Here is a 23,496-nt window from a genome sequence, read left to right as displayed (position 1 = left end):
CAGTGGTTAAGGAGGCTGGCAGATAGGGCAGCATGCCAGTGCAGTGGTTAAGGAGGCTGGCAGATAGGGCAGCATGCCAGTGCAGTGGTTAAGGAGGCTGGCAGATGGGGCAGCATGTCAGTGCAGTGGTTAAGGAGGCTGGCAGATGGGGCAGCATGTCAGTGCAGTGGTTAAGGAGGCTGGCAGATAGGGCAGCATGTCAGCGCCGTGGTTAAGGAGGCTGGCAGATGAGGCAGCATGTCAGTGCAGTGGTTAAGGAGGCTGGCAGATAGGGCAGCATGTCAGTGCAGTGGTTAAGGAGGCTGGCAGATGAGGCAGCATGTCAGTGCAGTGGTTAAGGAGGCTGGCAGATAGGGCAGCATGTCAGTGCAGTGGTTAAGGAGGCTGGCAGATAGGGCAGCATGCCAGTGCAGTGGTTAAGGAGGCTGGCAGATGGGGCAGCATGTCAGTGCAGTGGTTAAGGAGGCTGGCAGATGGGGCAGCATGTCAGTGCAGTGGTTAAGGAAGCTGGCAGATGGGGCAGCATGTCAGTGCAGTGGTTAAGGAGGCTGGCAGATGGGGCAGCATGCCAGTGCAGTGGTTAAGGAGGCTGGCAGATGGGGCAGCATGTCAGTGCAGTGGTTAAGGACGCCATCTCTTACTAACCTGAAGGCTGCTGTTTCCTGTCCGAGGAGGAATCTCCCTGAATCTCTTCCAGTAAATGATAGAATAAGACCTTCAGCTGAATACATGTTTTGTAACCTTTTGTCCTATTCAGGGTTGTGGGGGGTCCAGAGCCTTTGGGCACAAAGCAGGGAACAACCCAGGATCGGGTACCAACCAATGGCAGAGCACAGTCAAACAGGCACACTTAGGCCCAGTTTGGTAACGCCAATTAACCTCAGCATGTTTTTGTACGGGAGAGGGGGGGCTGGATGATGACACAGAGAACATACTAACTTAATACCCAGAGCAACAGCAGAGCCTTGAACCCTGATCCCAGAGGTAGGACACTGCACCACTGTGAGTGAACAATATGATGCAAATGGGGGGGAAATGATCTGCTGATTCAGCTCAGTGTCTGTCAGTTTGCTATGTAGTTTTCAATCAAAACAATAAAAGGAAGAGGCCCATATGTTCGCCATAAAGTGAGTTATTGGCAAAGGGAAGGACCGGCGAGGCACGTCCTGCATAGCCGCCGAGAGGAATATCGAGAATAACTCAAGCTATAATATTTACTGTTACATATCCTTTGGTTTTCAGATAATGGAAATTAATGGGCAGAATTTTGAGAACATCGCCTACACGAAAGCTGTGGAAATCCTGAGGAACAACACGCACCTCTCCCTCACAGTGAAAACCAACATATTCGGTGAGGGAAGTTTTTATCGCTAGTGGATGTGAAAGTATGATTTCACAGCAAGAAGTGCTAAAGCACGTTTGACAGTTATATCACACCAGAGAGTAGGTGGGCAGAACACGACTGGCCCTAACGCATGTCAAGCTCACTCTCTGACCCTTGTTTTTTTACCAGAAGTTTATTTGAATCTCAGTTTCTTGGTGACTAGGGTATAATTCTGATTATATATCTGCCTGACCGTGATGTATGGTTTGTGGTTTTATATATATGCTGTGTGTGTGTGCATGTGTGTGTGTGTGTGTGTGTGTGTAATATATATATATATATATCTCAGCATTCTAATGAAGTCATCGGGTATTACTTTATTTATATATAGGCCTGCTAGGGGTTGCCAGGTATCATTTTGTGTTTGTATTGTTCTGCTTCAGACTCACCGGCACTGATTCTGTTTGCCTGTCAAACTCAGGCACTCATAGGGTGTGATTCTGACCTTCTAGTGTTTAAGGAATTGCTGAGCAGGATAAAGCAGGACAACTGCCCCCACACACCTAAGATCCACGAGCGGAAAGGAAACCGCCACTCGATCCCGACGCTCCCCGGCGAGGTGGAGCACATCTGTCGCGCCGAGAGCGAGAGCAAGAAGACCAAAGGCAACAGCAGCGGATCTGGTGGGAAAAATAAGATCAGGAAGATCCTGGACAAGACGCGCTTCAGTCTGCTGCCCCCGAAACCGCTCAGGTAAGCTGACTGTCGGCCGGCGGCTCCAGGCGTGACACGAAGAGAAGGTCACATGAACTGATTTGGATAAATCTGGCATTCCAATGCATGTGGGTCATGTATTTATATTGAAAGTGAAGTTACAGTTGAGCATGAACTAAAATAGAAAATTGAGCATTTAATATTCAGTAGAAACTTTGGAAGATTTTATGGTCAGTTATGAAGCTTGTTAAGTTTACCAGCAATCAAGCTATAATTAAATTGAATATTATTTTTAAATCGATATATAACTATGTACGTCACAGTATGATTCCTTTGAAATACGTGAAAGGTGAATCCATCTGAAATAGTTTTACATATACTTCTGCATAGGTACTGCAGTTGGAATTTACACAAAAAAAATTATATTTTGGTATGCAGTACAAATGTATGTTTTCTGGTGTTCGGATTGCAGTTAGTATTTGGCAGTTCCCAGTTAGTATTTGGCAGTTCCCAGTTAGTATTTGGCAGTTCCCAGTTAGTATTTTACTACCAACCAGTTTACTCACTGCAGTTTCATAGCAACAGGATTCCTTATAAGAAAAGGATTAAAGGCAGATAAGGGAGATAATGCTTATTTTCTGTCGCAAAATATTAACATTCATATTTATTAACTGCAGATATATTTTGGCTCAGATCTCAGAAACACAGACAAAATACAGATCGTGTAATTTCATTCTTCTGATGAAAAAAGAAAAGATAATTATGACAAAATGGACACAACGTAATTTTTAGATTGCATTCCCCTTTAAGGAAAATCTATGTAATTAGCTCCTTATATATAAACATAATCATGGGACATACAGTGTATTTATGCTGACATCTGTACATAATTATGGGTTTTTGTTGCTATTTCTTGAACTCTCCATACACAATAAAGAATATAAACTTCTCTCTATGACAATGACTGTTCATGTAAGCAAAGTCCCTTGTCAATTCCTACCAATAGAAATTGTCACCTTTCTACCAATAGGAATCCTGATATTGCTAAAGCTCAGAACAGGTGGGCCGTGGTTATTGGTCATTTCCCCGCTGACGGTTTAGAAAGGCGCCTTGTCATACATGTGACGGCAGGGCTTCTCGCCATTCGGCGTCCGCATCACACGCCGCAGAGGCGTTACGACGGATCGGGCTGCTCTGCTCCTGTCTGGGACGCGTCTCCTCCTCTTTCCCCCTCACTTCTCCCTCTTTCGTCCTACATTTTCTGCCTGCATTAAAAGCTGCTTTTCTTTTCCGCTTCTTGAGGCTTCGGAACATGCAAGCTGATCATTCTGCTAAATGCAGAACATGGAAACATTCCTCATGTAGACCTTCATCCTGCTGTCCCAGATTATGCAGCGAGGGTGATATCCTGCACCATCTCTGACTCCCAAAGCCATTATATCGGTTCACTGTGTCCTGTATTCTAGTGCTGTTTTCAATTTCATTTTTTGTCTTTTGGGTGTATATATGCAGGTTTTCTAATATGCTTTTTAAAGAAACAAAATGATATTTTGGTGTTGGGCCGCATGGAGGCTCAGTGGGTAGAGTTGTGACCTCACACCTTCATAATTACAGCTTTGCTTTCTGCCCAAGCGCCGTGTGTTTCCGGAGTTTCCATCCTCCCCCTGTTTGAATGACTTTCTTCCAATTACTTTGGTTACTTGCCTCAATCCAAAAACATTTGGCTTGGTATCTCCAAATTCCACCTAGTGTATGTGGACTGGAATCTGGTCCAGGGTGTCCCCCTTATGTCCGCCCTCCCCGCGATGCCTGGGACAGACTCCAAGCGAGCTGTGACCTTGCGTTGGATTAGTGCTTATGAAAAATAGATGTACGTGAATTCCAGTGAAGTGATTTATTAAAAGCTGAATTTAACAATGAGAATATTGTTATACATCGCATGCATATTGTATTTATTGAATGTATAACTGCAAATGTGAGAATGAAGGAGAGCTTTGGCCAATAACCTTTTACAGAATTATTTAAGCAGGCAGCTATAGCAGTGCTGAGTCGTAACAGAGGCATTGCAGGGGGCGGAGATGCCGTCCCGCCATATTTGCAAGCCCTGATTGTGTACAGATTGCAGTCTTACTGCTCCCGCGGCAGAGACGGACCTCTGAAGGCCAATGAAGGCCTCTCTTTCTGATAGCAGCCAATTATCCTGACAGCTTGCATGTGCTGGCTTGGTTGTTCAGTCCTCCACAATGGGGAATGTAATCTATCACTCCATCTGATATCATTTTAGAATAGTTGAATGCATAAAAAAAAAAAAAAACGCCGTTCGTGTCACATTTTCGTGAAATCCTTTCCTCCGATTGTCTATAAAATGGAAGTACTTTTTAAGAAAAGTTGCAGTTCACGTTGATTTCTGCACTGCAAGGTTTACGCTGCCTGACTCATTCCTGGTGTAGCTTCTCCTCTATCTTAAGAAGTGCTCTTTTATGCATCCTTTGTGTTTCATTTGGCAAAGCCACCAAACACCAAACCGGCTATGGTCACTGTTCTTCCCTGCTGGTCCCTATTTGGATGAAAATAATTTTTCTTATGTATTGGTGAGCTTAACTCCATACTGGTATTTGCAATTTGCCCAAGTAGAGGTACACAGGAATTTTTTGATTTTCACATATCACATACAGTATCCAATGAGACACAGATATATAGGTGAGAGCGAAGCTTAATAATAATGACAATATATTCATTTCTGGTGGGGAAATTCTCTCTTCAGCTTCTCCATCTTGCTCTCCATGACACACAGACACATGTAGGTGAGAGTAAGCCTGGCAGTGAAGGGCAGCCACCTGCAGCGGCGCCCATGGAGCTGGGGGTTAGGGGCCTTGCTCAAGGGCCCACGGACATGTGACTGTTCTGCGGAGGCCGGGGCTCAAACCAGCGATCTACTGATCATGGACAGAGAGCCACACGGTTAGGGAGAGAGCGATGCGTCAGCCATCGTATGCAAACACCCCAGGAACAGCTTCCAGGATTAAGGGCCTCGCTCAAGGCCCAACAGAGAAAGGGCTACTGTGCCAGGCAAAGGATTCAAACCGGCAACCTTCCGGGCACTGGCTCCTGACTCCCAGAGCCGTACGTTGTCCCACCAACATTAACGTGAGAATGTGAAAAATGCCATTGAAAAGGCGGTATTCCCAGCAGCGATTAGAGATGTGCACTGACACTGTGACAGCACCTCTGACACTAACCCCCCCCCCCTCCCCGCGTCTCCCCCAGCGACAGCAGCCTAGGCCTCTCCCAGGACGACAGCATCGTCGGCACCAAGCAGTGCCGGCACAGTGTGGCGGTCATGCCCGCGCCCAGTGCCCTCTCCTCCAGCAGTCCTGACCTCCTCCAGCCGGCAGCTGCTATGCTGGAGCTCACAAGCCCTGCAGGTGGGGGCTTTGGCCAGGGTGGGGCACCTTCACCTAATGACTAATGTGTAGCGGGAGCGCTTGCATTTCTAGGAGGGAAAAATTCTTTAAATAGAAGCTTTAAGCTAAAACTACAGCATCAAAAACAATCCCTTTGCTTTGTAACACCAAGACATGAATATGAAATATTACCCAAATACCAAAATACTGATAGGGCTGTGGAGGAAGGGATTAGTCATTTGTAGGAATGTAGCAAATTCTTTATACTTCCTTTGCTAATAAATATTATATAAAATAATGATCTGCCTCTTAAACATCCAAGCAATTTTATTTTATTTTAAGATGATGTATCAAAATTACTATCCAGTGTTATTTTAGGTTCCTGCGAGTAACTAACTAACTGAAAATGGATAGATATCACTGCCTGAGTGACATCAGTTTTATTCTTTTTTGAGTGCTTATGCATTGGGGATTCGATCCCAGCTTGTGATTCCTATATATTCCCTCTAGCATTACCAGTTGTTAGCAATCACTGTGAGCAGCAGAGAACATTCTAAGCGGATGCTTCGTTCATTAATGACACGCTGCATATCTCCACTTCCTGAATGCTTTGCTTTTTTTAACATGTCATGTGACCCCTAACCTCTTCCTTCACTCCTTTCGCTGACGTAGCTACGGGGTTCTTCTGTGAGTATGAGCGACTCCTTATTATTGCATGGCTGCTTCATTTAAAGTACCTGCTGATTAAGGCCATTAACATCCACTCATCATCTGTTACTCCCACTGCAGACCTTCTAAATTCTGCCACAACATTGTGTCTATGCTGAATAGCACTCTTTCCTACTCTCAGCATTGGGCTGCAAATGCAAAACGCCCAGGCAGTGCAATCAGTGTGTGTTTTATAAGTAGTCATATTTCATACACTGTAACTATTAATCTCTGCTGGCCAGCTTTGGAGTGCCCTGACTGAGGGATGCGGATTGAGTTACAGGAAAGGAGTATTTCCAAATGTGCTACCTAATTACTATAGTAATATTATAAGTGGCTGGTTCATTTATAAGTAGCCTGAATGGTGTGTATTTCTTCAATCATACTGTCAGTGCTGAAAGCCCATCTAAACTGTTTGCTTGCAGAGTGAATTAAGGCGAAGTCACAGTTACAGTTGATTTATGGATTTAACTTAATGCCAGATCGGGGTGCTCCAACTCTCCACAACAGCCTGGTGTGATGACGTTCAGACTACACAAATAAAATTCCACAAAGTGTGAACCATGAAAGTTCATTTAAGTTTCAAATCACACCATTGTGAGGTGGCATGGTGGTGCAGTGACTAGCACTGTTGCCTCATACCGCCGCAATCCGGGTTCGAGTCTCCACCATGGCTCTATGTGTGTGGAGTTTGCATGTTCTCTCTGTGTCATCAAGGGGCTTCCTCTGGTTTCTCCCTACAGTACAAAAACGTGCTGAGGCTGAGTGGAGTTACCAGGTTGCCCATAGGTGTGAATGGTGTGTGATTGTGCCCAGTGATGGGTTGGTGCCCCATCCTGGGTTCTTCCCTGCCTTGCAACTGTAGCCTCCAGTATAGGCTCTGCCCCCCCCCAATGCCCAAAATAAGATAAGCAGTTACAAAAAATGGATGGATTCTCCATTGTACTTCATTTTTTTTCTTGCACAGACAATCCGGATCAGGTGATTCGTGTCTTCAAGGCTGATCAACAGAGCTGCTACGTTTTGATCAGCAAAGACACGACAGCCAAGGACGTGGTGGCTCATGTGGTCAGCGAGTTCGGCCTGGGGGGCCCTGCGGAGACCTACTCGCTTTGCGAGGTCTCCGTCAGCCCGGAGGGCGTCATCAAACAACGAAGGCTGCCTGACCAACTGTCCAAGCTGGCCGATCGCATTCAGCTCAATGGCAGGTAACCAGAGGCCATGCGGAGGACACATGTAAATATCGATTTAACATTTGCCCCTCAAACACCCTGATATATCGATAAATTGCTGAAAAAGCTACATGATTCTCTTCTTTAAAGTCATCCAGTGTGAATCTCTGTCCTACTAGGCAACAATGACTATTTCATCTGTCTTTGTCTTTAGGAACAAAAAGAATTGGACACCTTTGATGGTTCTTTGAAGAAAAAAAAATATATATATATATATTTTTTTTTTCTTTTTTCCTTTTTTGACAAGAATGTGTAAACATAAGAGGGATAAGCGGGAGATAATGGATGGATGGATGGATGGATGTGTAAACAATTTGCTTTTGTCACAGTGTCACCATATTTCTAAACAATAGCAGCCACAAATGACTGTCTAATATTCTACACCCGAGTCCATTAGCGGTCACGGCTGACCTCAGGCGACAGAGGCAGGCACACAGGCACACAGGCACACAGGGACACAGGGACACAGGAACACAGGGACACAGGCACACAGGCACACAGGGACACAGGGACACAGGCACACAGGGACACAGGGACACAGGCACACAGGGACACAGGCACACCACCCCTCCGCAGCCTTAGTTTATCAACCAATCCAAGGTCAGCAAGGAGTGCCAGCTCAGCAGAATATCCAGTTCTTACTACATGGGGGGGCAGGGGGGGGTTGAGGCCATGGCCATTTGCACATAAAATCTGCTTTAAAATTTCCAATCATCTGTTATAGCACTGCTGGAAGTCTATTTCTCAGATTGCAGATTTGCGGGTTGACAATTTCCTCATGTTCTCCAAATACTGCATGCAGGTTACCTAGCAACCAGAGAGCCTGGCGGGCAGGGAGGCGGCAGTGAGCGAGAAATGTGGGGGGGGGGAAAAAAACACATACAGTCAACTTGCAGGTGGTTCAGTGAAGAGCCGCACAATGGAGGGTGTTAAGCTAAGGGCTTAAATGCAGCAAAGCTGCGGTTTCACAGACCATAAAGTGTAAGTAACACCTGACACATTACAGACCTGCAGGTCTGCCTGTCTGACTGACTGTGGTTTGAGTCAGCAGATGGAGCCTGGACTACAATCTGCATTTGATATCCTTGTATCAAGCCAGAAAGATGAATAAAGTTCCAACTCAATCTGCAAGAAGGCTGAGAAGGATTTGATGAGGCCAGGCGGGTAGAAGACGCAGCTTCATGTATCAGGGCCCTTACACACCTCAGGTGCCTGATTCAGCAGAGTGTAGTTAATTGCAACTAGAAGTTACATCTGATCTCTTAATATTTATATAAATTTATGGCTTCTCAGAGGAGTGCAGAAGCTGACACACACACATATGTGTGTATATAGATAGATAGATAGATAGATAGATATGTATGTATACTGTATATATATATATGTGTGTGTGTGTGTGTGTGTATATATATATGTCTGTGTGTGTGTGTGTGTGTGTATATATATATGTCTGTGTGTGTGTGTGTGTGTGTGCTATGTTGCTGTTACCACTATTTTTATCATCTACTGGGATCAATAAAGTATATCATATTTCACATTGTCCTTTTACAAAGAAGGCAGCCCTGGTGCCAATGAAGTCTGGTTGGGATCCTAAATAGAAGAAGAATGTTATCCTCCAATGAAAACACAGGTGGTGGATTAATAGGCAAGAGAGATCAATGCTGAAACTTGCATTTGTAGTATCATTATGGCATATTTCATTACATATTCAGACTGCAAATGGATCGATCTATATTTGTTAAGAGTGCTTCAGTATCTTCCGGAGTTGGTTGCTCCTGGGAGGCAGAGCAGCAGTCTCTAACAGGGGCCATGCTCTGGGACAGAAAGACGACTTGGCGAGGCCTCGGAAAATAGCCCGCGCCAGAAAGACAGATTGTGCAGACTCCCGGCCAGCTTTTGGCTGTCTGTGAAAGTCTACAAGAGATTCACTCCTATCATTTTACTTCTATAGTATTTCATGGTTTTATCTTTGTTTAAGTTTCACTTTAAGCTGCAACCTCACAGACGTTTCAAACCATCGCAGATCTGGTCACCCTTTCAGGTCATCCATGATTACTCAGCTGTTCTACTCCATTATAGTTGATAAAAGGTTGATAAAGCAGGAAATGATTGTTCATTGTGAAGCAGAGATTGCTGTGTGCCTTTGGCATGCACTCGTTCATTTGACGTGTCATTTCGGCAGGTCTATTCATTACCTTTCACACTGAGATGAGTTTGTACCGTCTTGCCAGGTACTACCTGAAGAACAATACGGAGACGGAGACTTTGTGCTCCCACGATGACGCCCAGGAGCTCCTGAAGGAGAGCCAGGTGAACCTGCTGCAGCTCAACACCATGGAGGTGGCCGCTCAGCTCTCCGTGCGCGACTTTGAGCTCTTCCGCAGCATCGAGTCCACCGAGTACGTGGACGACCTCTTCAAGCTCGAACCAGCTGCGGGAGACACTCACCTGAAGCAGTTTGAGGAGCTTATCAACCAGGAGACCTTCTGGGTAGCTACAGAAATACTCAAGGAACCCAACACGCTTAAGAGAATGAAGACCATCAAACACTTCATCAAGATAGCCCTCCACTGTCGCGAATGCAAAAACTTCAACTCCATGTTTGCCATTATCAGGTCTGTCTCTCTTTTGGTGAATGTTCACTTCTTCACCTCATGAGAAAGTAGGAGCCAAAGCCAACATGCACAGACATTTTTTAATCAAAGAAGTTCATGTAGTTTGGTATATTAGAGACGATAAAGCTTTGGTTTGTTGTCACATAGATTAATATTTCTGTAGGTGTTGTTGCTCATTTGAAAAAGTAAAATCAAACCAAAATGTAGTAGCATTAGGGTCTTTATATACAGAATGCAATGGAAAGTGCGGCAGATAATGTCGTAAGTATCCATTTCCTTCTGTTTTTACAGGAAAGGGCAGTAAAATCTAAACGTTTGTATCAATTGCATGATGAAATCGTTGTTTTCCATATATTCTTTGCAATCTAGTGTGGCCACTTACATCACCTCTCCAGCTGTATTTCAGCAATTCATAGTTCAGTTACATTATTTACATTGTTTTCTTTTGTGTGTGTGTGCGTGTGTGTGTGTATCTGTCCGTGTTTGTCTCTGTGCTTGTTTATGCGTGTGTGTGTCTGTGCGTGTGTGTGTCTCTGTGCTTGTGTGTGCGTGCGTGTGTCTGTGCGTATGTGTGTCTCTGTGCTTGTGTGTGTGTGTGTGTGCGTGTGTGTGTGTGTGTCTCTGTGCTTGTGTGTGTGTGTGTGTGCGCGCGTGTGTGTGTGTGCGTGTGTATGTGTGTGTGCGCGTGTGTGTGTGTGCATGTGCGTGTGTGCGCGTGTGTGCGTGTGCGTGTGTGTGTGTGTGTGTGTGTGTGTGTGTGTGTCTCCCCACACAGTGGGTTAAACCTGGCTCCAGTGGCTCGTCTGAGAAGCACCTGGGAGAAACTGCCAAACAAGTATGAGAAATTATTCCGGGATCTGCAGGACCTGTTTGACCCATCGAGAAACATGGCCAAGTACAGAAACGTGCTGAGTGCCCCAAACATGCAGCCGCCCATCATTCCTCTCTTCCCAGTGCTAAAGAAGGATCTCACATTCCTGCATGAGGGTACGTGTCTCATGCATCCTATTTTATTTTGGTGGATGCTGCTTTTATGCTATTTCCTAATTGTTTAACAAAATAATGTTTGCAGGTTATGTTAGTCATCAAAATGGCTTTAGCTGTATCGGCTCTTGGTAAAATTTATATATATTTCAGACCATGGAACTCGGTCCTGGTGGTGAATTACAGCATCTTCTTTCAGGATATTTTGAAAACGAGTGCTTCCTCTTCATGCTATGTCTATATATTATGAACAACAATATGCATGAAAGCCCTAAAATCAATGTCCATTTTTTCACATTAGGGTTTTGTAATATATAACAATGCTAATATGACACCATGGTCAATAATAATGGCTGCTGTCTGAAAAGTTATTAAATGTATCATCTGTTACCTTATTTTGTTTCATTGTTGCATCAGAAAGTTTTAATAATTATCGGCAGAAGAGAGAGACGACTTCTGGGGTGTTTCTAAGCAAATGAGCCGGAATGTGTCACTTTGACTTAAACTGTCAGAATAAACAGCCGTGTCTGTCCTGCAGGGAACGACAACAGTGTGGAGGGTCTTGTGAATTTTGAAAAGCTGCGGATGATTGCACAGGAGATACGCAACGTGATGCGAGCGACCTCGACAAACGTGGACCCCAACCTCATGTTCCGACAGAGGTGTGTCTGAAGTCTCCCAAGCTGTGCTGATCATCTCAGTTAATTAACATCCCTGCTTGTTCACTCCCCTGGTTGTCAGAATCTGACTGTTTGATAAGCGCAGGTGAAGGTTATGGCTGCACTGTACTTCACATCTTATTTGAATTTGTACATTTTTCAAATATCTTTTCTGTTTGACTTCTGCTTTCAGGAAAAAAAGATGGAAAAGCCTAGGGTGAGTCCAGAATTCCTTTTATTCTCTGGAGTCTCACATTCACTTAGGTAAAAATGAATCAAATCAAATTTTCTTTTGATCACTGCTGCCTGTTCACCATCCACAAAACAGCCTGCGAGATTGGATGCATGCGTTTCACTGTTACTTTAAAATTCAAAATTGCAAATAATCAGCAGCTTAAATGTATTCTTTAGCTTGGATAACATGAGCTTCTGTCACTCATCTGCATTCCCCTTACAGTTCCCTCAGCCAGGGAACCCCCAATTCCAACTTACTGGATATCCAGTGCGGTGCCAACAAGAAGCGTGTCCGTCGCAGCTCCCTGCTCAATGCCAAGAAGCTGTATGAGGACGACCAAATGGCCCGGAAGGTGAAGCAGTACCTGTCCGACCAGCAGGTGGAGACCAACGAGGAGAGGTTCCAGGTCATGTCCCTGCAGTGTGAGCCAGCGTACGGCGCCTGTGAGTGTCCCCTAGCTCACGGGTTCCTGAGCGTCCACACAAGTCAAAAGGGCAATGGCTCAGACACAATCCCTCCAAATTTCCTATGTCAAACTGGGGGCGGTAGGACATTTGGAACATTAATCCAGGTTGGGGCCCGAAATCTCTAGTAGCACCCCTGTTCCTACAAGTAACCTTGGTGAAAAAAAAAATTCTATGTTATTTGACCTAAATGGGGATCTACTCCTAGTCTGTGAATAAGGCGTGTTTCCCCCCATTTTGCCCGTCTTCGTTTTGCTTGTTTGTCCTGCCATTGCTACCTTTTGGCTGTAAATATGTTTGTAGTGTTGCTCTTCTGCAATTGCGGTTTCCTGCGGGACCCTAACCCTCACGCACGCCGTCTCATCCCCCGTGCCGCTGCGTCAGCTTCCAAAGGCTTAAGCGAGAGGAGGTCCGTCAAGTCAGACACGTCGCCCGTGTCACACCGCTCGGCGCTGCCGTCCAGCAAGTCCCCGCAGCACCGCGTCAGCCAGGTGCTGCTTGCGCCCCCTGTCAGCCTCTACGCGCTTCGCAAGAAGGCGGCCGCCAAGGACCCCACTCCCCACAGTGAGTCCTGCTCCATCCTCGCCGCGCCTTTGCAGCGGAGCCGTGCAGCGACGCCTGCGACGCCGCAAAAGCCGCACCGGTTAAATCATATACTAAGTGGTGAGGAAAAAGGCCGGGGGGGTGGCTGGGGGGGTCAGGCGCCTGTGCCTGTGAGCAGAAGGTTGCCGGTTCGAGCTTCAGCTGACCAGTCGGTGTGTTGTCTATCGGCAAGGCCTTTTACTCCCCCAGCCCCCCTCCCCCCCACCGTCGCAATATGCTCTAGGGGTGTCAGGTAAATTCAATGTATTTTTTATATAGCGCCTTGCCCCAAGGACAGAGAAATGAAATAAAGTAAGAAAGTCAGATGACAGCGGATAAACAGCCTGAGGCTGCACTCGGACGCCCGAGCATCCCGCTCAGCTGTGTCTGTGACTCGAAGGACAACAAGATAGCACCTGTGAGAAGGAATTCTGATGCCTTGCACAAATGAAGCCTTGTTTCATTGCTGGACCCTGTCTAACTGCCTTGCTCAGGTCCCAGTCCACCCCAGATGATTAAGAGGCCCTTTGGGTCTGGGGAGGACAAGGCTCCCGAGGACAGCAGCCCCTCGAGGTCCCCACACGGCTCTCCCCAGAAAGGTAAGGACCCTAAGCGCGAAAGCAGCCTATCAAGGTGAGGCGGCAAGCTGAAGTTTATATAAAGTCTGTCTGCTGCACATCGCAGGAAAGACTTCCTCATGTGACTTTAAATGCATGTTTTACACAGCAATAGGTTTCCAGGCGTACGTTTACTCATCACTCTGCTATGCGAAGCCTCATCTCTTTCTTCCCTTGATGGTGCAGGGACCTGCGTGCCAAAGTCTCGCAACTCCAGTCCTGTGCATCTATCAGGATCCTCGTCATCGCCGGCAAGCGACACCAGCCTCAAGGTCATCAGCGCTCAACTAGGTGGGCCACCAGAATGTGGTCACTCTCTAGGAGATGAATGACTCATATATGGTTACCTTAGGAATTAAAGCTGAATTAAGCTTTAGAGATAGAGATAAACATAATCTCATTCTGCTACAGATTTGCATGCATATTGCCTGCATTCCTTAAAGAGACCTGTTTTTTGAAGTTATCCAGTCGTGGGGGGGGGGGATCTTGAATTATTTGTTTGTACAGCCATTTTGTAAATCTTTCACTTTGACAAAGTTTATCCCGTGAGCTGAAACACTGAGGACCTCTGCTGTTGATGACCTCTCTGCAGACTCATTGTCGTCAGCAGGAGAGACTTTTCCTGCCACAGCCGCAGAGAAGAGGGACGGCACCCCTACCGATGTCAGAAGCAGCCAGCCCTGCGGCAGGTACCTCCCTGCCGGGCCTCCCAGACAAACGTCCACAGCTCCTCTCTCAGCTGCCTGTTGTTACCTTCTAGCAGACATTTTAAGTCATTTTCACAAAAGAATGTTCCTCCGCCAATAATCGCACCTGTACTGTCAAACCTAAACAGCTTTACAATTTCACATCCTGTTTATATCATGGAAAGTCACACTTGATGTTTTAACTTTGCACCACGGTGTTTTAGCACTGAAACGTGACGTCAATCACTAAATGAATACAGCATTTATCAACTTAATTGCTGCCATTCAAATATTGCTTGCGATGAGTCTGTAAATGAAGATTTCAGCAGTCATGAGATTTCAGCTTTTTCTTTAATGGAGTCTTTCTGAATTGACAGTGTTTCCTTCCTCTCGGTTTCCTTCTGGCCAGAGTGACCGTCACGAGAGCCTCCACACTCCCATGCTCCAGCACTGAGAGGCAGCACACGCAGGATCACACTGCCATCTGCTGTCTGGAGGCCGGAGGCGCAGGCAGTCTGCCCTTCTGCTCCAGTAGCTCCCACCACAGCTTCCAGGGTGCTGGTGGATCAGCCATTCGGGTCACCCAGCAGCCCGGGGGAGCCTCCCTAGGGACGAGGGCGGGTGACAGTGGCCAAAGGCCGCCTCAGGACTGGTGGGAAAATAAGCAGTACAGTCAGAGAGTGCCACCCAGCCCGGTCTCGGACTCCCTTGACTTTGGCAACCCCAGTGTCAGGGCTACAGAGGCCACAGCCCCCGTGCGCGTTGCCCCCCCGCGCAGAGCACAGAGCACAGACTCACCGTACAAAACTGTGGCCACCAGCACAGACCAAGGACTCATAGGTGAGGAGAGTCTCTCATCAAACCTGCATTGCTCAGGCTGCCTTGTCAAGGCACAGTAACTGTGGGCACATCTATCAAATACTACCAGTGCTGATACTCTAACCCTAACCTACTATAACTGGGGTATACAGTGCTGATACTCTAACCCTAACCTACTATAACAGGGGTATACAGTGCTGATACACTAACCCTAACCTACGATAACAGGGGTATACAGTGCTGATACTCTAACCCTAACCTACTATAACAGGGGTATACACTGCTGATACTGTAACCCTAACCTACTATAACAGGGGTATACACTGCTGATACTCTAACCCTAACCTACGATAACAGGGGTATACAGTGCTGATACTCTAACCCTAACCTACTATAACTGGGGTATACAGTGCTGATACTCTAACCCTAACCTACTATAACAGGGGTATACACTGCTGATACTCTAACCCTAACCTACGATAACAGGGGTATACAGTGCTGATACTCTAACCCTAACCTACTATAACAGGGGTATACATAATGCCTCTTAAACAGGCATTGGGAATTTTGTGACTGTTTTTGGTTGAACAGCACCTCTAACCTCAATAATTTACGCTGTGAAAATACTTTCCAGCAGATAATATGCTATAAATACTAGTAACATTTTGATTGTGTACCTGCACTGTTTCCATTAAAGCTGAACTGTGTTACATTGTCAGCGATTCATTTGCAAATGTGTTTTTTTTTTTCATGTTGCATCAATAACGCCCCACTGCCAGTGTACTGCGTGACCTCGGGAGCCAAGTATGACAAGTACAGGGGTCCCCCCCCGACCCCTCCTGGTTACCAGGGGATCTCCCTGGGCGACATGCAGGAGGATGGCCATAGACACCCCCACACCAGACCTCCTGACTACAGTGTGGCCCTACAAAGATCACGACTGCTTCAGAGCCCTGGGGGCTACGAGACGCAGCCCGGTGCAACGGGGCAGCTGAAGAGACTGGTGCAGGGCTATCGGGACCCCGAGGCCGGCCTGAGCGACGAGGACCTGCGGCCCAAGCGCCCTGAAGCCGGTAGGGGCTGATGATATGCGCTAACTGCCCCACAGGGGGCAGCATCTCAGACCTTTAACTGCCCTTTCATGCTATAAATACTCTTCAGTAATTATATGTCAATGACCTGTTTTTCATTTTAATTCAACTAATTTCTTTTTAAGTAAAGCAACAGTGGTATTAACTAACACACTAAAGTAAGAATAGTCTAAATGGGTAGTAAATAAGAGTCAGAAGGTAACTGAGGGCAGAAAACGACGCTTCATAGTTTGCTAAAAAAAAATGCTCTGGGGTCAAAAGTCAACTGGTTGTCCACCGCCTCCCCCCTCCTAGACATACTAATGACAAGGTTAATTCCTCAGAAGAACATTCCAGAATATTTCAATGCAATGTGCAGGGAGGCCTTCTGATCTTTTTATGATGGAAATTCCCGCATTTCACAGATGCGCAGGTTTCAGCTGTGTAGTCGCTATATCTGGCCCGAGTCGTCCGGAGCTGCACTTCAGCATGGCGGGTGAGACCCTGGATTATAACCTCCCCCCAGAACAGCTGCGGCCCGACCCGGAGACGGGACAGCGGGGGATTCCGTGCACGTCAGCAACAGCCACAACTCACAGTAATGCTTGGTTATTATCTTACACTTGAAGGACCAGTTGTCAGACTATAATAGTTTGTTGTGACTTGAATTTGGTTGTGTCCCATCCAACTTAATATTTTGTTTGTTTTTTAACAGATTATTTGTTTTGTTGCCATTGTACTTTTTAAAAATAAGTTCCTTCAGACAAGATAATTATTTATTAATTTACCTGACTCTTCTAACCAGACGGATGTACAAATGATAGAGATGACACAGTAAAAGATCATCCAGTGGCGTAGGTATTACACTGTGTGTGTTTTATAGGCTTTCAGTATGAATGTGTGTAATATAGCATTTTCAGAAGAATGCTTTAGTATATTTAGGTGGTGCTTGTATCATAAATTCAACACTTGCATTTACATGGGAAATACAGGCTGTATTCTGTAAAGTATGTTACTTTGGTGAACTTTCTCATTTTTGAAATACAAAAACATGTTCTGTGCAAAGTGGAATCACAACAAATACATTTAATCTTAACCATTTCCAAGGCTAGTTACTGGGACTAGTCTGATAACAGTGTGGTGTTTCAACAATGATATTTAGTCAGAGGTAAGTTGTTTTTGATATTTTCAATAAAGGAGAAACAACACAGTGAGATAATTTCATGGACTACTGAACAAATTCCACTCTTTGTTTAATATAAGAAAAGTTTTGCTTTTCCTTTAGTGTTGCCATCAATGAAATAAATGTTATTCTGGATGGTGATTTTAATTGTATGTACAATGCAACAGCAAATGCAATTGCATGGCCCATGTTTCTCTGTTAAAATGATACTGTACACCCTTACAGCCACAAACACAAACTCCTAAGCTCAAAACAATAGCCTTTTTCTGTTAGTGCACAGAGTCACAGGAACAAACTAGTAAGTAGCATCAGTCAATAAACTGCTGTTCTGCATATTCCACATGGAAACGACTCATGCGTGCAGTTACTTTAACAGCTCGTGAGGTTGTATGAACATTAAGATGAGCGGCAAGTCCAATACTTTACTAAAATAGGCCCATTGAGCAAGCTTCATCGTAGGGGCCCTTTTGGAAAGAGATCGCCAATCACCTCACCGCTAAGCCTCTCCATCCTCACATACTCTTCTCATTCATGTTTTCACATCTAAAAAAATTTACATTTATCAGAGCCATGTAAATAGAATCCAGACCAACCCACCCTTGTTCTGCTGATGATGACAGTGATGGTGGATTTTATTGTCTGTTTCATCTGCATGACCTTGCTAAGGCTGTTATTCCGGCAGGCTGATCATATTGATCGAATGTGTCAATAGCAAACTCTTATTTATTCTCCAGGTAAGCTGAAGAAATCTGAGACCTTGAGTGTGGCAAATATATCATGTTATGAGTGAAACAGTGACTGACAACACTGAATGACACCTTTAGTTTTTGGTGTTTTCCTGCAGCTGAATATGGGATGTTGTTATATCTGCATTTTGAGTTAGAGTTAAACTTCACTTCTTGCTGACTGAACATATGATCTGCTACATTATCTGGAATGCAATAAGTGAAATGTGAAATTAATATACATAAAGATATATTCATAAGGCAGAATTGCACAATTATAAGCAAAGAGTAGCAATTACACTGCACAAGTAACAATTAAGTTTGCTATTAAGTCTTATTTTTGTCTCCCTTTTGATAGTTGTTGTAACTTATGTCTTTTAGAAAGACAATGCTTTGCTTGTGTACTATTTTGTATTTTTACCATCAAGTGTATATATTTGTTATATTTTGATTTAAAAGTATGTTTTTAAAAGTACTGCTTATTTCTCTGATTCCACTGATAAAAAATTTGAATAAAAATAAAACTGTTAAATGGTGCAGCTTATTGTTCATTTTTCATTTATTCGTTTGTGTGTGTGAGCAAACCTTTTATCAGCATGCATTGGTATTATATAGTTACAAAACAACACCAGTTGTGATTAACCAAACAAAAAATATACACATTGTGCAGACAAATAACAGGCTTCTTTGAGAAGTTTGCTCACTCTTTTAATTAACTCCCGAGACTGTAAACCTGTTTGTAATAAATAATCACCCTGTTTCTAATAACGTTTTTCCTGCATGCAGGGTCTATAAATGAGCCTCATTTCCATGACAGCTTAGCTGCCTAATTAGAAGATGAAGATAATCATCGTCATATATGGAGTAGTGATGCGGAGATGATAGAGCAGTGCTTCAGGGCACATATCAAACTGTATATCACATGATTTAAACGAATCCTGTGACATCACTGCGTTTCGAAATGTTTCAAAGTTTTTGTGTTTCAATGCTAGAGGGTCAAGATGAATAAAAGTAGACTGACTTCGTCTCATACGAATTGCCAGATTAAAAGAGTCGTTTCCAAACATCTTCTGCTGGGCCCCCCACTTGTCGGTAAGAAGATTATCGTGCCCCCAACCTTATTAAGTTTGAACATGGGTTTTTAAGGACACAGATTTAACTATTAAAATAATAATAGTAAAGGCTGTACTATGAAACATTGCATTCATTCTAAAATGGCTTCAAATGAAAATTATCATAAATAAAATATCACTAAAATATAAATATAAATAAGAAATGTACATAATTAAAACAAAATCTAGGTTTAACAAAAGATGTGTATATGACACGACTTGATTCGTATTAAAAGAAAAAAACATTCATGATCTGAAATAAATGGCTGCAGAAAGTCGACAGTCTGATTGCTGTTGATGGATTCAAACCAAGCAGAGGCCATAAAGCAATGGAAGCAGTATGTGTTAAGTGAGGGTCGTAGCGGACACACTTGGGGTGTGTTAAGTGAGGGTCGTAGCGGACACACTTGGGGTGTGTTGAGTGAGGGTCGTAGCGGACACACTTGGGGTGTGTTAAGTGAGGGTCGTAGCGGACACACTTGGGGTGTGTTGAGTGAGGGTCGTAGCGGACACACTTGGGGTGTGTTAAGTGAGGGTCATAGCGGACACAATTGGGGTGTGTTCAGTGGGGTCGTAGCGGGCACACTTGGGGTGTGTTCAGTGAGGGTCGTAGCGGGCACACTTGGGGTGTGTTGAGTGAGGGTCGTAGCGGGCACACTTGGGGTGTGTTAAATGAGGGTCGTAGCGGACACACTTGGGGTGTGTTGGGTGAGGGTCGTAGCGGGCACACTTGGGGTGTGTTCAGTGAGGGTCGTAGCGGGCACACTTGGGGTGTGTTGAGTGAGGGTCGTAGCGGGCACACTTGGGGTGTGTTGAGTGAGGGTCGTAGCGGGCACACTTGGGGTGTGTTGAGTGAGGGTCGTAGCGGACACACTTGGGGTGTGTTGAGTGAGGGTCGTAGCGGGCACACTTGGGGTATGTTGAGTGAGGGTCGTAGCGGGCACACTTGGGGTGTGTTAAATGAGGGTCGTAGCGGACACACTTGGGGTGTGTTGAGTGAGGGTCGTAGCGGACACACTTGGGGTGTGTTGAGTGAGGGTCGTAGCGGGCACACTTGGGGTATGTTGAGTGAGGGTCGTAGCGGGCACACTTGGGGTGTGTTGAGTGAGGGTCGTAGCGGGCACACTTGGGGTGTGTTGAGTGAGGGTCGTAGCGGGCACACTTGGGGCATAACAAGTGTAAAAAAAAATTAATTACTTAACAAACTACAAATTCTGGAAAAAAACTCAGAACAGTATTTGTCATTCGTCCTTTAGACACTTGCTCACTCCTCGCCAAGGCCCTGCACCCAGCACCACATATCAACACGCTGTGCCGTGTAAGCGGTTTAAAAACATGGAGAGAATTCCGGAATGCATGGGAGCAAAAACGTGGTCCATCTGTGTGTCTCCTTGCACCGGGTTGGGAAACACAGATCTACACCATCAGAGTAATTAGTAAGGGGTCTGTGACAAGTCGAAAAGCCCACAAGCCTCGGACCATGTTAATGTGCCCAAGAAGAATATAATGATTACCAGTGTAGTTCTGCATGATTCCATTGCTTGGCCCTTTGGATATGTATGATAAATTCATACTCAGCTAGAGATATGAGGCATAGAGTTTCACTAATTCTATGATGAAGGCTTCCATGGTAAGCTTCCAGTTTGTGTACTTTTGAATCTCATGAAGTTGCATTCTCATGGTTCTTTTGGGCTTTTGGAGAGCGGACATGTTTTGTGAGTATTAACATGTAAAAAATGGAAAGCAACAAAATGAAACAAACTCGAGAATAAAATCAGAATTAACATCAAAGTTGAAATAGCAGGCAAGAACACAGACATAACATTAAAGAAAGATGAGGTTCTGGAAGAGAATGACAAGAGGAAGGCAGGGGAAGGAACAAGATGTAGTAGAGAGGAAGAGGACGGATGACGAGGACGGATCCCGCCCCTACCCAGGGGGTGCGGCACACGCCAAATGAAAAGCCCAACACTAAAAGAGACACTGAGTTTTAACACCTGCGACTGTCTTTGTTTTATGGAACCACACTGTTCTCCTGCAGTCGTCTGTATTACTTTGGCGAGTTAAGATGTTAGAATGCAGGCAAAGAAACTGGCTGCAAAAGAACTGAAAATCTCAGGTGTAATAACACGCTGCCTCCTACTGGGCATTACGGGTAATGCATACACATCCATATTACAAAGCAACATATCAGGTGTAATAACACGCTGCCTCCTACTGGGCATTACGGGTAATGCATACACATCCATATTACAAAGCAACATATCAGGTGTAATAACACGCTGCCTCCTACTGGGCATTACGGGTAATGCATACACATCCATATTACAAAGCAACGTATCAGGTGTAATAACACGCTGCCTCCTACTGGGCATTATGGGTAATGCATACACATCCATATTACAAAGCAACATATCAGGTGTAATAACACGCTGCCTCCTACTGGGCATTACGGGTAATGCATACACATCCATATTACAAAGCAACATATCAGGTGTAATAACACGCTGCCTCCTACTGGGCATTACGGGTAATGCATACACATCCATATTACAAAGCAACATATCAGGTGTAATAACACGCTGCCTCCTACTGGGCATTACGGGTAATGCATACACATCCATATTACAAAGCAACATATCAGGGAAGACATTTATTTCAAAAGGGAAAGAAAACTGAAATCATGAGGTGTAGTCTTCAAAAGCTGGCATAAAGATATAATGTCTTTCTTCACCCACTGAATATGACAGAATCTGCTTTGATCTGCAGAGTGGGGGGGGGGGGGCACCCCATCCCAGGGCCATGACCTTCTGACCAAAAGAGCCCGAGACCCAGAAGCTGACTTTCTGCATTGTCCTCATTCCAGGAACAGAAAATGTAACCATTTTGCTTTTAAACTTCAGATGCATATGGAAAAGAAGTTCTGCGTAAGTATCTTTATTAGATATTCATCAGCAGGACTTTTATTCTGAAAGCACAAGACAGCTGATGGACTGCACACTAATTCCTAGGTCAGCTGGAAAAGTACATCAGGCATGTCTGCAGCTGGCAGCCAGGTAGCTGAAAAGATCTGTTTTGGGTAACAAAAAAAACTGTTATGAAAGGCAGTCATAAAATCTTTTAGAAAGATTATCTCGTTTATGACAAACCTTGTTCAAAAGAAGGCAAATTATAGGGCTGCACAGTGAAAACTCAGCACCTTTGTATCATTCGTGTGAAATCAGCACATCCATAATTCAATGTACCATTGTGAACGTTTCGGATTACTGTCAAGCACGGAGTGAGCATTCAAAGGGACACAGGTTCAAAGGGAGATGAAAAGTGTTCTTCTCACACCTTTTCTGGGTGTTCTTTAAGAAATCTCAATGCGCCATAGAATTACCAGTAATTTGGCGATGTACCTGGAGCCAATTCAAATGTCAGATTCTCCACATGGACCTGGTAACATCTTACATCCCTCCATGCAGGATACATATGGATTTCAGTGCAGAGGACACCTGCCCAGTCAAAAAGGCAGCCTGTTCCTGGAAGTTCTAATCCACACTTTTGTACTGAGCTGAAAACAAGACAGTTAATCGATGAGATGAGCTCCATGAACATAAGGGACAGTGTAATTATTAATTATCAATCTGTATATTGATAGTGTTCACTAGAATACAAATAACTATAGTATTACTGCTACTGTTATAACACAGGTCTACAAAAAAACATTTTTTTTCCAGGTGGCAAGGTTTTTTGAATGGATTTAGGGTATTTTGAGGCTGCTGAATTCAAAAATCCCATTACTTTTGCTGAATTGGTTCTAGTTTTTGAGATAATGGACATCCATGAAAATAATGCATCCCCCAGTGCGACTTGTGTGTGATAACAAATGCAACAGCTTTGGTCTGTCTTTTGACTCAACAGTGTCTTAGGTAATGAAACATCAACAAGCCACTGCTGGACAAGAACAAAATCATTCTCCCACCGCTTCATATTAAGCTGGGATTGATGAAGCAGTTTGTTAGGGCTTTGGACAAAATGGTCAATTGCTTCAAGTACATTTGTAGATCAATCTCTGGACTGAGCATGGAAAAACTAAAAGCTGGAATCTTTGATGGTCCTCAGATTCATACACTCATGACCAATTACAGTTTTACCAAATGCATGAATGACACTGAGGCTTCGGCCTGGAAGAGTTTTGTCTCTGTTGTGAAGAACTACTTGGGTAATCGCAGAGCAGACAATTATGAAGAAATGGTGCAAGATATGCTTGCTAACTTCAGAGCATAAAGATGCACCATCTCCATAGCCATTTAAACGGATTTCCAGATAACCTTGGAGACTTCAGCGAGGAACAAGGCGAGAGGTTCCACCAGACTAT

General features: G+C 44.7%; 1 protein-coding gene across 6 annotated transcripts in view; it reads left to right on the top strand.

The window, feature by feature from the left end:
* Nucleotides 1-18,558, top strand: part of LOC111847952 (rap guanine nucleotide exchange factor 6-like) — a 44,733-nt gene extending 26,175 nt beyond the window's left edge. For 4 of the 6 annotated variants that reach the window (XM_072717705.1, XM_072717702.1, XM_023819590.2 and 1 more), the window contains 17 exons: nucleotides 1,243-1,351; nucleotides 1,837-2,077; nucleotides 5,306-5,463; nucleotides 6,115-6,129; nucleotides 7,118-7,358; nucleotides 9,614-9,997; nucleotides 10,773-10,984; nucleotides 11,520-11,643; nucleotides 11,834-11,857; nucleotides 12,098-12,318; nucleotides 12,724-12,903; nucleotides 13,416-13,520; nucleotides 13,725-13,829; nucleotides 14,131-14,227; nucleotides 14,634-15,064; nucleotides 15,823-16,116; nucleotides 16,539-18,558. In XM_072717705.1, coding sequence (XP_072573806.1) covers nucleotides 1,243-1,351; nucleotides 1,837-2,077; nucleotides 5,306-5,463; nucleotides 6,115-6,129; nucleotides 7,118-7,358; nucleotides 9,614-9,997; nucleotides 10,773-10,984; nucleotides 11,520-11,643; nucleotides 11,834-11,857; nucleotides 12,098-12,318; nucleotides 12,724-12,903; nucleotides 13,416-13,520; nucleotides 13,725-13,829; nucleotides 14,131-14,227; nucleotides 14,634-15,064; nucleotides 15,823-16,116; nucleotides 16,539-16,561 — 2,964 coding nt within the window. In that variant the 3' untranslated portion in view covers nucleotides 16,562-18,558. The remainder of the gene's footprint in view (nucleotides 1-1,242; nucleotides 1,352-1,836; nucleotides 2,078-5,305; nucleotides 5,464-6,114; nucleotides 6,130-7,117; nucleotides 7,359-9,613; nucleotides 9,998-10,772; nucleotides 10,985-11,519; nucleotides 11,644-11,833; nucleotides 11,858-12,097; nucleotides 12,319-12,723; nucleotides 12,904-13,415; nucleotides 13,521-13,724; nucleotides 13,830-14,130; nucleotides 14,228-14,633; nucleotides 15,065-15,822; nucleotides 16,117-16,538) is intronic. The other 2 variants (XM_072717706.1, XM_072717703.1) reach the window with 1 other exon arrangement.
* The last annotated feature ends 4,938 nt before the right edge of the window (nucleotides 18,559-23,496 follow it).

This window comes from Paramormyrops kingsleyae, chromosome 10 (genome assembly GCF_048594095.1).
Source record: "Paramormyrops kingsleyae isolate MSU_618 chromosome 10, PKINGS_0.4, whole genome shotgun sequence".
In the NCBI taxonomy this organism is placed as follows: Eukaryota; Metazoa; Chordata; class Actinopteri; order Osteoglossiformes; family Mormyridae; genus Paramormyrops; species Paramormyrops kingsleyae.
The sequence above is the reverse complement of the archived record's forward strand: the minus strand, read 5'-3'. Positions and strand labels throughout refer to the sequence as shown.